Source organism: Drosophila montana, unplaced genomic scaffold (genome assembly GCF_035044405.1).
Source record: "Drosophila montana isolate Dmon_TW-CO22-7 unplaced genomic scaffold, ASM3504440v1 contig_3559_1, whole genome shotgun sequence".
Taxonomy (NCBI): domain Eukaryota; kingdom Metazoa; phylum Arthropoda; class Insecta; order Diptera; family Drosophilidae; genus Drosophila; species Drosophila montana.
This window is the reverse complement of record NW_026998441.1, coordinates 57303-72928: the sequence shown is the minus strand read 5'-3', so window position 1 is coordinate 72928 and position 15626 is coordinate 57303. Positions and strand designations below refer to the sequence as shown.

At 39.3% G+C, this 15626-nt stretch overlaps 1 protein-coding gene across 1 annotated transcript in view; it reads right to left on the bottom strand.

Annotated features, from left to right (window-relative positions):
- Positions 1 to 13066: 13066 nt before the first annotated feature.
- The window catches only part of LOC135435340 (uncharacterized), a 40208-nt gene continuing 37648 nt past the window's right edge, over positions 13067 to 15626 (bottom strand). Inside the window, exon 5 of the mRNA XM_064692349.1 lies at positions 13067 to 14524. Coding sequence (XP_064548419.1) covers positions 13436 to 14524 — 1089 coding nt within the window. The 3' untranslated portion in view covers positions 13067 to 13435. The remainder of the gene's footprint in view (positions 14525 to 15626) is intronic.

Here is a 15626-nt window from a genome sequence, read left to right as displayed (position 1 = left end):
TGGGCTGAAAAGATACATATATTACAAAACAGCATCAGCCGCAGCAACGTTGTGCGCTGAGCGGGATGCGGCTTCATACTGAACGTTCGGCTGTCGAGGCCGGCGTTCGGCTGCCACTCTCAGCAGTCTTACTTTGTCTGGGCACACTAAAATGGTCGCGGTCACCCATGGGGCTCAGTCGTTGACGATTTATCGGTATCCGATTATTCCGACATTTGACAAGTCTATGCATTGTATGGTTAGTGCTAAAGCTTTACATGAATCTGATAACACGTATGCAGCTGCACAAAAAAATGGCTACTATCACCTTACTTGGGATTGCTTAATCCAATCAAAAATGCAATATAATAGAAAATCTGTACTGTGTTGAATTTTTCAGTCAATTGACGGGAGTTTTCGTTAGACCTGTGGATCTTTAAAACTTTTTCGGGGTAGCAGCCTGACCATATAGTATGTTAGTGGTAGGAAAATCCCTAAGAACCTACAATTGGCTAAATCATATTTTCACAAGCCACAGAAGATCGAGAGTCCTTGGCGATTTAGCATCACAGAAATTTATACTCGTAAGTATTTTGCCATTGATAAATTTGGTTACACTAATTTTAATTTTAACAATATAAAGAAAAGTATGTACAACACATTCTAGCTCGAGCTCTCTATCCATCAGCATCTTCTCTTTATTTAATATTTAATAAATAAACGATTGATTTTACTTTTTAATAATTTATTTATTGTAACGTATAAGTTCATTCCATTAAATCATAATGGCGGCCCCTACAATACAAAAAAGTGGTGACTCAAAGCTAACCCAAAGACAATGTTAATTCTGTTTTTGTCAATATGTCATTTCCTCATTTACATACGATCACAAAAAGCAAAATTTTTTTCACAGAGCTGGAAAGTTGCTTTATTTTACAAGGCATAGGCTTACGGAAGCAATACGTGAAGTATGCAGACGTCATTACATAAGCAGATGCCAATCAATAATATCAAGTTCACGATCTGGTTCAAATCACTCTCAAACGAATCCATACACTGCACTCAAGTAAGCCATTCTTACAAAGTTTGATGAATCAGAGATGACACGTCTCGACAAACTTGTCACTGGCATACAACTCAGTGATGGACTTCCAAGTCATTCCCTCAGCCAACTTTAGCAAACCAATGCTACTAACGACGAATCAATTGTAAGTCGTTATAAGATCAAACGCCTACCTCCTGCTGCCTGCGCCGTTATCGCAGGTATTGTTGGGATTTCACTAAATACAACACTATCGCGAATTGCAACAGCAGCTGCCGCCGTAATGGATGCACTCGGCTATACATCATGAGATAACATCGCAGCACTTTGATGTAACAACACTATAGCTGAGCAACTAATTGACAACCGCATCAGTAAGATAGAAAAACGTCTGGATGCCCAAGATATATTTCAAAAGATCAACACCAAACTTGGTGAGCTGCTAAACAACAACAACAACAGTCACAATTCTTCACCAAGCAACCGCAGCAATACACCGATCGCACATGCCGATTCAGGTGAAAATCGCTGGTATCATAACATGAATGGCAGCAGTGCAAAACATTGCATTGCACCATGTTTTTTTAATCAAACAAGCAACAATATAAACGAGAAAGAAGGGATCTCTTTGGCACGCCGAAGATTTAATACCCTTGCAGACCCAACCTTTTCATAATGCTCATAGTGCTTTGCCCGTACCTAAGGGAAAATAGTTAATGAAAAACATAAAAGTTTTCCATACAACAACTTAATTTTCTACCGATCTTTCCTATGGAAGCAACATAACATCCGATGTAAAAAGGACTTTGCATAAATGTAGGCAACACAGTGAAATTTATAAATGGCGAGTTTGTTACAGATATCTTGAGAAACAAAAAAGTTTTCCATACAATAAGCTATATGATATAGTGGTCCGATGTTGATAGGACTTCCCTAAATATGAGAAGCATAGTAAAACTAATGCCGAGCTTTGTGTTGATATCTTGATAAAGAAAATGTTTTTCATACAAGAACCTAATTTTCGACTGATCGTTCCTATGGCAGCTATATGATATAGTGGTCCGATGTTGATAGCATTTTGCATATGTATGGGGAGCATAGTAAAACTAATGCATGCCGAGTAAGGTAAAGATATCTTAATAAACAAAAAAGTATTTCATACAAGAACCTAATTTTCAACCGATCGTTCCTATGGTAGCTATAAGATATAGTGGTGCGGGCAACAGAAAGAGGCACAATAGCTTTAAAACTGAGAGCATAGAAACAGACAGACGGACATGGCTATATCGACTCGTCTGTTGTTACTGATCAAGAATATAAACACTTTATGGGGTCGGAGATGTCTCCTTCTAACATTTACGTTACGTATTTCAGGACAAAATTATAATACCCTCTCAAGGGTATAAAACCTAGCAAACACCGTCGAAGATTATAAACTTGGCAACTTCAACGGCCAAAATTTCCAATCATTGGATCAGATATTCTGCAGCACTACAACCTTCTTGTCAATATCAAAGATAGGAAATTAATCGTTAATCGTTGTATTCGTTTATATAGATGATATCGCTGTTGGAGACGATATGAAGCTACACTAATCATCGTAGAAAAGTTTTCAAACGAGTTCGATGTTTTCATCTCTAATGTCGTTTCGGTCAAACATCAATCGAGTTTCTTGGACATTTGGTCGATCGTAGTGGCATCAAACCATTGGCAGACAAAGTTAATACCATCATCGAATTTTCTTCGCCCACAGTTGCAACAGAACTGTAACGTAGTTTGGCAATGAAAAACTTTTATCGAAGATTCTACCAAAATGAATCCCACGTCAACCACCACTGGTACAATTAATACAGGGAAACAAAAATAACGACTCTTCTATAGGTAAACCAATACCAATCTATAAACCATTGGTATACGTTTTTACTCAAAAGTCTGAAAAAGCTTTTCCACGTCAGCTTCGAAAGCTAGATTTTATTAGACAATTCACGACATCAATTCTGCACGTAGCAGGTTTCGAAAACATGACTGCTGATGATCTCTCTCTCACCGAAACTATTGAAGCCAACATCATTGACTACAATTTAATTGCTGCTTCAAATCAGTCAACTTACCGCAAACTAGCACTAGCACTAACAATGTTATGCGATTTTTCTACTTCCACAGTGAATTATTCATTCCGCAGCCATATCCAAAAAAAAAAATTAAAAAACGATACATGACATGGCCCATGGAGGAGTTAGTTCAACAATTAAATTCATCAAAACAACGTTTCGTGTGGTCTTGTATGCATAAGGATATAGCTAACTTCGTCAAACACTGCAACCCCTGCCGAAAAACTAAAGTCTCACCTCCCGCTCATTCATCACTTTAATAATACACTTGTTCGGCACACAGATTTGATCACGTCAATTTCGACCTCATTGGACTGTTACCTAGCTATTGAGGATATCCTAGTCGTAGGACTAGCCACAGCACTCATCAACACATGGATTTCTCGCTTTGCACTTCTAACAGTCATTACCACGGACAAAGGCAAACAACTTGAATATAATATATTGACCATTTAAGAACAACCGCCTATCATCCACAGGAAAATGGAATCACCGAACGTTGGCACCGCACGCTCAATGCAGCTTTAATATGTCATAATAGGATCGGCTGGACATCCAAATTGTCAATAATTCTCCTCGGCTTACGGTCAGCATATAAGCTCGACATCGACCAATTCAAACTGCCAACCACGACTCATCAAAACCTCTTATCCCCAAGCAACTAAATTTTTTTTAACATACTTATCAAGCACAGCACTTATGGAAGCACAGCAACAGTCAACGACAACCAACTTAGATGTAGTACCGCCGTCAAGTCAACAAGACGCTTCAAAGGATACCCCCAGCACACTTATACTGCTACCACGATCCACAAGGCAACGCCGCAATATTACACTCCCCGTTCGTTTCACAACTTGAAGCTTAAGAAGGGGTACTGTAGCGATCGGCATCACAAAAATTATACTTTTAAGTTTTTTGTCTTTGAAAATTTGGTTTCACTAATTTTGAGTTTTACAATAAAACGATATATCCATCAGCGACTATGCGTTTAAATATTTTATTTTTTATATATTTAATTAAGCAACGATTGTTAGAATCAAATAATTTACTTGTGTGGATGTGGAAAGGTAACCTATAAGTTCCCTTTAAAAAAAAAATCGTATACCTCGCTACACAAAACATTGTAAAAATATTGGTCATTGGTTGATCGGTTGCTATTTTCGTTCTCGTCCATTCAGCAGAGATCGAAACCATCTAAAAGATCGATTCTGTCGACTATAGCTCGCTTATATGACCCGCTTGGACTTATAGGGCCGGTAATCGCTAAGGCTAAAATCTTTTTGCAGCAGATCTGGAAGGAGAAGCTTGATTGGGACGAGAGCCTGCCTTCATCACCCTTCAAGCTCAATGCGTTTGTAGCTAATCGTGTTACAGCAGTTCAAGAGCTAACAAATGGCATGGAATGGCGCTAAGTTCCTAAATCACAGAATCCGGCAGATATACTCTCGAGAGGATCTACACCCAGTGAATTAAATCAATCCTCACTGTGGTTCAACGGTCCCGAATTTCTATGTGGAAACTAATTGGACTGGCCTGCTTCTTGCTTGCCAGAAAGACCAGAACTCGACCTAAGAAAAAGGTCCTTGTTGCGTCATCTCCCTTCGTTGATATATCTATCACTTGTAAATACGCTATTTCATTTGACACAATGCAGCGTACATTCGCATATATCTATAAATTCATACACAGAAGCAGGCATCATGGACTAACAGTGTGTGATATACAACATGGGACCCAACTCTTACTGCGACTCGTCCAGAGAGCACACCTATGGGAAGAGATTAAATCACTGCGATCGAGAAGAGCTGTTAAGCCATCCAGTTGTATCGCATCACTTTACCCTTTTTTGGATGAGTTCGGCATTCTTAGAGTTGATGGGCGCCCGAAAAACTCTTCGCTGGATTTCGAAGGTTGCCATCCAATAATTCTTCCGCGGCACCATCCCATCACAGATTCACTCATTATAAGGTTTCACAATCAGGACTTACACGCTGGTCCACGGGCACTTCTGGCTCATATTCGGTTGCAGTATTGGCTATAATGGCTGATCTTCCCAAAGAACTTTTGACTGCTTTTCGAGCTTTTGAAGTCTCTGGCGTTGACTATTGTGGACCATGTTTCTATAAGCCAGACGTACGCAATAAAGCTCCAGTAAAATGCTACATGGCTGTCTTCGTCTGCTTCGCGACTAAAGCAGTTCACCTGGAGCTGGTCAAGGATCTGTCGCTTCATTCTTGAATGCGCTTAAGAGGTTTATATCGACTCGAGGCAGGCCATCTCAGATATGGTCGGATAACGATACCAGCTTTGTCGGCGCCAAAAACGAGCTTCTGGAACTCAAGCGTGTTTTCATCAGTTGCAATCATATTGTCTCAGTGCACAAGTTTTGCATGGCTAACTCCATTGATTGGAAGTTTATTCCCCCTCGTTCGCCACATTTTGGCGGCCTTTGGAAAGCAGCAGTGAAGACAGCGAAGCACGAACGCTCTTGCGTTCTTAACTTCGAATAACTTCGCACCCTAGTCTGCTACATAGCATCGATAATTAACTCCAAGCCATTGTTTCCTCTTTCAGAAGGTCCAGCAGACCTAGATGTGCTCACTCCAGCTCATTTCTCGATTGGTGGACCCAGCTCATCGTTCTTTGAGCCTGATGTGATGCACCTTCAATTCAATCGTCTGGATGGCTGGCAACGTCTAACACATCTTCAACAACTGTTTTGGTCGTGAAGAGTTTTTAACGCTGCTTCAGCAGCGCTCCAAATGGCGTACCCCGAAACCAGGTCTATGCGTCAACGACCTAGTCCTCGTAAAAAATGAAAATCTCCCGCCTCTAAGGTGGCCACTGGCGATTATCACGGAGCTAATCGTGGGAAACAGCTGGAGCGAACTCGCCACTGATAAGAGCAGCATCGTCTTCTTATCTTGTAATACTTGCTCTGCGAAGCAACTGCTTAAATTTCGCTCTTAAGATTATTTACATTAAGCTGGCGCTCTTCGCTGTAAAGATAATTTATTGCCCTAACAATACCTTTTGCGAAGGCCTCGATGCTGTGCGTCGAGTTTAGTTAAGTTCGTTCGCTTCGTGCATTTGGTACGCATCGGCCACTTGCATTATAAAAACATATTAATTTGTCGCAATTGTCGCTTCGCTTAAATCGGCACGTACCAATTCGGGTTCGCTTGCCTAAAAAACCTATTGTTTTTAAATAATAAGCACAGACCAATTCGGGTCTGCTTGTTGTAAATTATAACAAATATATAAACAAATTTGAACACAAGAAGTAAAATAAAGCTAATTTTTTCTATTTGTGAAAGCTATTGAAAAAGCTCGATAGCGCAACAGGTTGGTTCTTCGATCCCCAGAGGGAAAATGCGCATCTCTGTCATTGAAACCAAAAGACATCGGAGCCATAGCCACTGGAGAGCCAACGTACTACCCATAGAGAGCTACTGTAACACCAAGTGCACTTGACTTCGGGCTCTACAAGGCATTTACATAGGAACAGCTGGACCTGACCGCGGACCACAAATGTTTTAGCTATAAGAGACTTCCAAGTGGTTCGTTGGCATCCGCAAAATGGTCCCGCAGCGCTCTAAATTGGACGTCTACCGGACATACCTCGAGGAGACCTTGGAGCTCAACGTCGCAATAAATACGCCAAGTGAACTGGAGAGCTATATCGACTACCGCACTGGAAAAATAACAGAAGCTGCTAGACGTGTAGCCCCGTAAACTTCCTCTCAAACTTACACCTTTAGAAGCTCCCTACTAGGCCCAGAAGCGAAGAGTCTCCTTGCGGACAAAAGGCGTCTGAGGAGGCGAAACATCTGCAACGGTGATCCCTCTGTCAGCGCATCCAACTGGCTCCGTCGACTATTGGCTAGGACCCGGAAAGAAAACCTAAACAGTTTCCTGGAAACAGCTGGGCATGACGGCAACAGAACCTTCTCAGGGTGGAAGCTCATTAGAAGCATTAAAAGGCAAACTATTTTTACCTCCCCCACCATGGATCACTTTGGCATCTGGCTTCGATCGGACGAGGAGATGGCGAATGCGTTTGCTGATCACCTGGAGGCGACCTTCACGCCCTTCCATCTTGCAGAAGTTGCACAGCGACAAAAGTGGCTGAATCACTCGATGTACCACTATAAATGGCTCTTCCAATAAGGAGCATATCCGAAAATCGGGACGAAGCTGAAAGCGCTCGAGTTGAAATAGACACCTGGGTGCGACAAAATCGACAACAGAGCAGCCTAGGTACTCCCTCTCACAGGCATCATGGTGCTCTCGATAATTTCAACTCTATGCTCAGGCTTGGTTACTTCCCGAAGCAATGGAAACCTGCGAATATCATCATGATCGCCAAACCCGGTACGCCGCAAACACAGCAAACACAGACCAAAGCAACAAAAGCTTTGCTGGACTGGCTGCTGCTGGTCGAAACTTGGATAGCTGACTGAAATGTCGCCATAAACAGTGTAAAGTTGGCTTGCATCACCTTCACGCTATCCCAGACAGTTGCCAGGGCCACTAGCTTATTCTGCTAATTGTATTGCGTCGCATAAGAGTAGTTCAAGTCAAGGCAGCACGCAAGGTTACCGGCCTGCCATGGTACGTGACAACCGACGCTATCGAACGTGATCGCCGCCTAACAAAGGTAGGAGATCAGATTAACTCCTTTAGTAGCCGATACGCCGACAAGCTGCTGCACCATCCGAACGCGGTCGCCAGGGTCCTGGATGACCCCATCAGAGAGGCGACTCCAAAGGCTATACCCCGGCGACGTATCTACGAGGCGAATTATTTAAATACCTCCATCCCCTTCATTGTAAATATCCCTCTATGTTTATATCTTAAAAGTTCGCTCGGTAGAGATCAAAAGGCACTGGTCGATTCTAGCGCAAAATAAAACATATTAAATCAACATAAAAAAAAAGGAGAGCCAGAATGTCGCGTTGACCTCGTGTAGCCTGCCGCTGCTTGTATAATTTGAAAGATATCGACAGACCAAGAAGATAATCACGGGCAATCCAGATATTAAGGGCCGTTTAATCAATGCCTTCTGGATTTCGCTAATGTGTCGCAAGATCTCTATACTCATTTTCTGTAAAAATGGTAAACCAAGCATTTCTTGGTGACCTGTTATATTAACCAATGTTGTAGGCTTCTGTACAAAGAACCATTTATCAATTCCTCTTCTTCAAAGGTAATGAGAAACTTTCCGGTCACAGTTTTTTCTCCGTTATCACAAGTCGTCATCACGTCAGTTGACTCAATAATGAAGATGACGTCGTCATCGATGACCGTGAGTGACTGGAGTTGGCTGGGCCGCGTGGTACAGTGATCAGTATCACCATGATGAGCGCATGTCGTATACGGTAATCTTCTGCAGAAAGTTATTGTGGGAGTAGCGCTTTAGTATCCAATTGTTTTCATGTCGGCAAGGTTATTGTGTTGTACTGTGTATAAAAGTATTTGTTTACAGATTAAGCTTGATTAGGGTATTTAATTAGACAATGTAAAGCGCTGTTATTTCAAAGGGCCTCTTCAACGAAGTCAGTAATGATTATGTTCGCACAACGGTCATTTGTTATGTTACGTACATTGTTAACTTAGTCGAGTGAATTAAATATTAAAAATCTTTCTTAATTGTCGTGTCTACATCCGGGATGCTATCTACGTTTAAATAGTCAGTCAATTTGACCGTTGTCATCGTGACAAGAAGTAGCACAGTCCAGATCATGAGGTGTCCGTAGGAATATAAAATTATATTTTAGCAACCTTACATTAACTTTATGAACTACCCACACCTTAATTGAAACTGTGGTCCCCGAATCTGAACCCACTATTTCCTCATTATTAAAAGGTGTAAGTTAATTTCCTTGTCTCTCATTTGATTTTACAAGAACTTTATCTCATACTTGAAATTTTATAATTGCCTTACTTCGTTTAAACTTTTCATTTGCTACTCTGTTCTTTAAGAACTTTATATCTTAGTTTTGCGTCAAGCTCTGGTTTAGATGAATGAATTATGTCGATAGGTCATAGGTCTTCTTGTAACGGAGTAGGGTTTGCTCCGAGTACCTCTTTATGAGGGTGACGATCATATTTCGTGACAAACTTGGAACTTTTTAGGGGAAAAAATTTGTTGAAGAATTATATTACATTTTCTTGAGCGGCGCTAAGGGCTCTTTTGTGTTCCGTGACAACTATTACTTTCTGTTCGTTTTAGTTTAAAATGTCGGTTACCAGGCGTTTCTTATGGCGGAATATTGTCGTCGGGATGTTTCTACTAACGTATGCTGTATAAATAAAATTGACCGTTCACAGAACATCCTTCTAGACAACGTCAAATACCGTCTCTTTCTGAGATATGTATGAAGTGTCGAATTTTTTCGGCAAACATACCAACAGTTCGATCCCAGGCAGTTTTTGGTTTCGAAAGTAGCCTACTGGTTTGTCTGTTGATTCGACAGTGTATTTAACTCGCTTTGTATAGTGGCAATCTCAAACTGAGCATCTTCTTCAAAAGCGTAAATGATTTGTCAGGACAATGCATCAGCGACATAATTTTCATTCCCAGGCTTGAACAATGTTCTATAATTGAGCAAGCAAGGAGTTGTCCTCTGACTCGTTGACGAACTGCCTCTTGGTTTGCCATAGTCTGATATTCAAGGGTGTTTTGAACAAGTGGGCCATCGTCCAGGGTCAGATGGTTCATTATTTTGTTTTTCGCTCCTGTAAGCCTTGCAGTGCCACTGCTTTGTCTTTTGTCTGTTTGTCCCTGGATATCAAAGCTATTATCTAGCCCATTTTGTTAAAGTTGCGTGGTTTGCCCAATTTCAATTTGGAAGTCCTTTTCGCTATAAAAATGTAGGTTCCTCCCATGTGGGGTATAATCATTTTATAAATACTATAGAGCTTCTATCTTTGATCTGTAGTCTCAGCTCGTTTGTCGGAGCCCTTTCCCCTACACACCTGGTGTAATTGCTGGTGAACGTTTGTCGGTCGGTTTAGATTCGATCTCTTTTGATAAGGCCAAAGCGGAAAGAAGATCTTTCGGTCTTGATGAAAGCGGAATGTTTTTTATCGACTTCTTGGTTCCCGAAATAAATACATGTAGAACGTCTATTATATATTCAGTGTGACAGCTATGTTATAGGTCATGCTAGTGGAGCGTCGACATTTATTATTCTATAGAACACATGGGGTGCTTGTCCTCAGTCATGTCGATTTATTCTAGTTTTGTCTCTAGTTCCATGTCAGCTGGTCCCTTAATTGTGTCTATTATTATACCTAAAGCTTGATAATGTTTTGAACTACCGTCGCATTTGTTGTAAGTTTTATAAGCGGTGAGTGCCGCATTTATCCATGATTTTACAATGACTAAAGTGCACTGCAGGGATCCGTTATTCGAATTTGCGCGTTTCCGCGCATTATTAACTGTGTTTTCTATTCAAGTCTACAATTGTTCTGGATACATTGTAATATTTAATTTTTTTGTTCGATTTCTAACACATCCATGTTTTACCATCACTCATATGTATTTATTCTTATTTACTTTAACTACATAAATATTATGAATTTAGCTTTGTAATAGCTTTGTTTGCCATGTAAAATAAATGGATATCAATGAGCGGTCACGTACATGATCTAAATTAATTCCTATAAATGTTGTTGCTGTTTTTTTTTCTGCAGCTGCCATCGGTGGTGACGTTTTATGCTTGTTGTTATTTATTGTTGTAACACTCTTCCAGTTGCTGCAGTCGGTGGTGCAGTTATATGTTGCTGGTGACTTTGTACGTGTCAGTTATTGTTGAGTGAATCAGGGTCTTATAAATTTCCCGATGGGCGCCAATAAAGAAGTTTGGGGGCTCGTAGGTGCCGACTGGTATACATAATTTCTTATAATGTTAGCTATCACTACTCCCTAAAATCGTGTGTAGTATGCCTCGTAAATGGCGTCGAATATCGGCCGGTAGCAACACGCCAATTATGCGTGCTTGGTTATTGAGGATGTTATTTTATATATATGTAATATTAAATTGCAAGGCTTGTAAACTACTAAATACTTACCCATATTATAATACAGCTTCTATGCAGATATCTTAATTTCTTTGCAAATATGTAGCCTATCGAATAAAAGATTAAAGTCTATTGTTTGATATTTATAGTCAAGCAAAGAACAAAAACTAATTTTTTCCCAAACAATTTCTTCAACAAACATCAACGTTTTAATAGAAGAAAGTATGAGTGCTCTAGTCGGGACCACCTGATTAGGAGATTGACTAATCCCCGTGCCGAGCTGCTGTCACAAGAAGGCATTCAAAAGGGAAAATGTATGGGATCTATGTATACTATACGAGAGTCTTCATTTCCAATTTGGTGTCTCCAGCATTTATAGGCAGCGAGATATTCTCAAATCGCAGAATTTCGCTATTGATTTTCGATTTCATGGAAACTGGGAAAGTCGACGATAATGTACAACAAACTCGTACTGCGCAGGCCTTGGAGTACCTTAGTCCAAGTCACTAACTCTTATGGTTTTCGGGATCCACACTTTAAGACGGGAGGACAGATGGACGTACCAACAGACAAACAGTTATAGTATACATAGCTATATCATTAGGGGACACCCTGAACCCTCTTCTACCAGCTCGCATTACGAGTTCGTTTGCTCTAGCAGTAATACATAAAAATTAACAAAATAAAAAAATTACTTCCTTCAATAGCACTCGAACTCATAACAGACCACACTACTTGCCGCCGCCTCTACTCAACAGCCATACCACGAATTGACTCTTAGCGAGAAAAAAAAGAATAAAAATAGCAACACACACACACATCACAGAATGCAATACACCCGCAATTGCAATGCTGTTGATAGAATTCAACAAAGACGAATGTATGAAGATAACGATGAATGTTTGTGTGTACAGAAATTCTTGAAATTTGGGTTTAGCTGTCCCAACCATGTGGGCAGCCAAAACACATTTTCTTTTATAACTTCTGCGTTTCTTAACCGATCTTGATCTTATTATACTATAGAATAGTCGTGTGTGCTCAAAAAGACAATTGCATTAAAATTGTGGCTTGGACAATGCAAATTGGTGTTTTTACTTGATTTATAGTTATATATACTATTCTAGAAGCTAGAAGACTGTAGCTTTAATAACTTACGAGATTTGTTTAAAAAACATGATTTTGATTTTTATTGAGTTCTTGAAAACGGGGCAAGTTATCGATAATCGGAAACAAACTTCTACTGCGCGGGCACGTGAGAGATCCTTGCGTTCATACATTCGGACGGACGGACAGACAGACGGACATGGTTAGATCGACTCGGCTATTGATGCTGATCAAGAATATATATACTTTATGGGGTTGGAGATGCTTCCTTCTGCCTGTTACATACATTTCCACAAATACATTATACCCATTTTACCTATTTTTAATGGGTCAGTTTTCGTAAACTAGCAAAACTTTTAGTTCGGATTAGATATATATTTAAAAAGGAGTCGATAATAATTCATCGCGTAAGAAGTAAAGTATACATTTTAGTTTAATTTATTCTTTTCCAGAAATAAGTATATTGGCTAAATAAGATTGAAAATCCTTATGTAGATAAAAATGTTTGATGTTCGATAATTGCTCTATTTTTAAAAAATAATGAGAATAAGATTTACAATATGTTAGGAAACTGCTTTAAAATTTTCCGTTTGCCTTGTTTGAGAACTTTAGAATACTTAAGATACACTCATATTTGATTATAACAATGTTGAGCTTACCTATTTCGCTATCTAAAAACAAAAGTGGCTGTAGTAAATTATTGTTTTTAATTCCATGTCAGCTATATTTTTATGGTAAAAAATATGTTTTTAAAGTGGTTTGCAGTAAATTCTACTCAGAACTCAAAACTTTAAGATGAAAAAAAAGATGAAAAAACTTTTCCTTGGATGAGAAACATATATGAAACTCATTCTTTATTTTATCTATCAAAACTATCAAAATATATTTAGGTCACACACCAAATTTTGTCATATCAATAATAAATTCATTTTAATTAATAATTAATTTTAAAATGAAGCGGCAGGAAACCACGCGAGGTTCAGCTTAGGTTTATCCTGCGGTAATCCGATTAACAGCATTCAGAAACACAAACTTATATGAACGCCACTGAGTATGACCAAACGATAAGAATCTAAACGTTATTAGTGTAAGGGCTCGCAATAATTTCGGTTTATTTATAATAGGTAAGTGATTGTGTTTATGATTTTTTGGAAAGGAATATATCTACATGTTAACCAACATACGCGAATGGGGGAAATGGGGGTGAGTAATAATTTTGAAATGATCCTGAGTTTTGATTTGGGAGAGTAGCTGTTACTAATTTGGAGACTGCAGTTGGAACAATTGAAGTTGAAAATAATGTTGTATAGGCCGTCCTTGCACCAAATGTTAACTTTAAGACTTTACTACTCGTTGCTGTTATCAATGTTTCATAAATTGAAGTAGATGTAATTAATTGCTGCTGGGGTATGGCTAACAAGGGATTATAAAATGGATTAATTGAATATGGATATTGTGACATTGGTAATAAAATTGTAGAAACATCAGTTACATATTCCGTTTTTTCAACTACACCAACTGACTTCGATAAAGTTCTTAAAATGCTTTCGGTCCCCCTAATAAGAGGTACTACATATGATTCCCAAACTGTATCAACCTTAATTATCGGACGTGTGGTAGTTATTATGCTGTTAAATGGACTTGATATTGCGGATATTTCTGATTTGCTAAATTGCTCTGAGTCCTTTAACTGATAAGGATTTATTGGGTTTGTAGAATTTAATATGCCTTTTAGTTCGATAATTTTATTAGAATTCGATTTAACTTCAAATTGCCCAGAATTGCTTTCATCGCCAAACTCAAGATCCAGGTTTATTTCAGAACCAGCCTCGTCCAAAACTGCTTCAAAATCCTTAAAATTTTTAGATGGTATAAAATTGTCTCTGAACGGCGAGACTGTCTGAGTAACAGTTACAAAGCTTGTATAATCATACGTTTGTATTAAAGTTATGTGTGTAGTTTCATTTTGTTTATCAAAAACGATTGGCAAGATCTCTGTTTTAAGTTTGGTTTGCGTAAATGAAAATGATTCTGTAATTATTTCCAGTTCTGGAGTCTCAACGCTATCTGTGAAATGAATGGGTTTCAATGTGGTTAAAATTCCATTGAACGATGGCTTAATCATCGGCATAGTAGATTCCAAAATGTTTTCGGTTAAAGGTCCATCATTTTCCGAATATTCATCAATTCTATCATTTTTGATTGATTTTTCCACAGTTGAAGTAACAGTTAAGAAACGCGTTTTCTTTACAAGTCCCGCCTACAAAAAAAAATAAATATACGTTAGCAAAGATTAAAATATTGATTTAAGTCAAATAGTTTACAAATTTTTTGGGAAAACAGTCAAAAACAAGTAACAGTGCTTAGGCGGTGCCCGACTAGAGAATACCTAGAGCCCAGGGTCGAGCCGCCGTTAGAAATATTCAAACCACTTTTCTATAAAAAAACACAAGCACGAACGCCGGCAAGCTATCAAGGATATGAAAGCAGCCCATTTCTATGGGTTCAGGGTATAACTAAGAACATCGATCACAGCAACTAAAATATGTTATAAATACTCATTTAGTTGATTAAATTTTAAAATGCACGCATTCATTAATACATACATTTTAAATTTTAATTTTCCAACATTGGCAACTTAACTTAATTTAAATTAGTAATTATTTAATAGGTATATAAGGGCAATAAAATGTAGAGATTAGGGAGTATTTATTGTCAATACTGTTGTCAATATGATAAACCGAGTTTCCATGTGACTAAAGTAAGTTTTCGACATGAGCCGTCTACTACGCACTCACCAGTGTTCAGTCCGATATTCCAGTATGTTGCTCAGGACTTAAAAACTGGAAGTACTTCTGGACGCTGTCAGTGGCTTTAACACAGCCGTCACGGTCCAGGATCGTTGTGTCACACACACATCGCGATCCAGGACCGTTGTCTCATTCGCAAATGTAGTAATGAAAATGATTTTTGAATTTACTTCGGGGATGTTGGAGAGACCATGCACACTCTTGGGGCAGTCCGGTTGTTGATTCCGCTGATTCATCGCTGAGCCGGTAGGATCGGTCGTCCAGAAAACTCCTAACGACTCTGACGAGCTACAGGGTAAGAAGGGACTTGAGCTTGTAGAGAATCGCCTGGTGCCACAACCATTCAAAGGGCTGCTTGATGTCCAGGGAAGCTGAAAGTCCGAAATGTTATTTGGAGATCGCTTCGTAGCCTGTCCCTACTTCAAGGATTCTCTTAAGTAGGTGTCGCTCTCATTTTCAACGATGAACGATAATGTATCGCGTCAGGGTAGAAATTCGTGCTCCGGTCATAAAGGTCGGAGCCGGCAAACAGAAACTCCGTGTTTGGCTGGG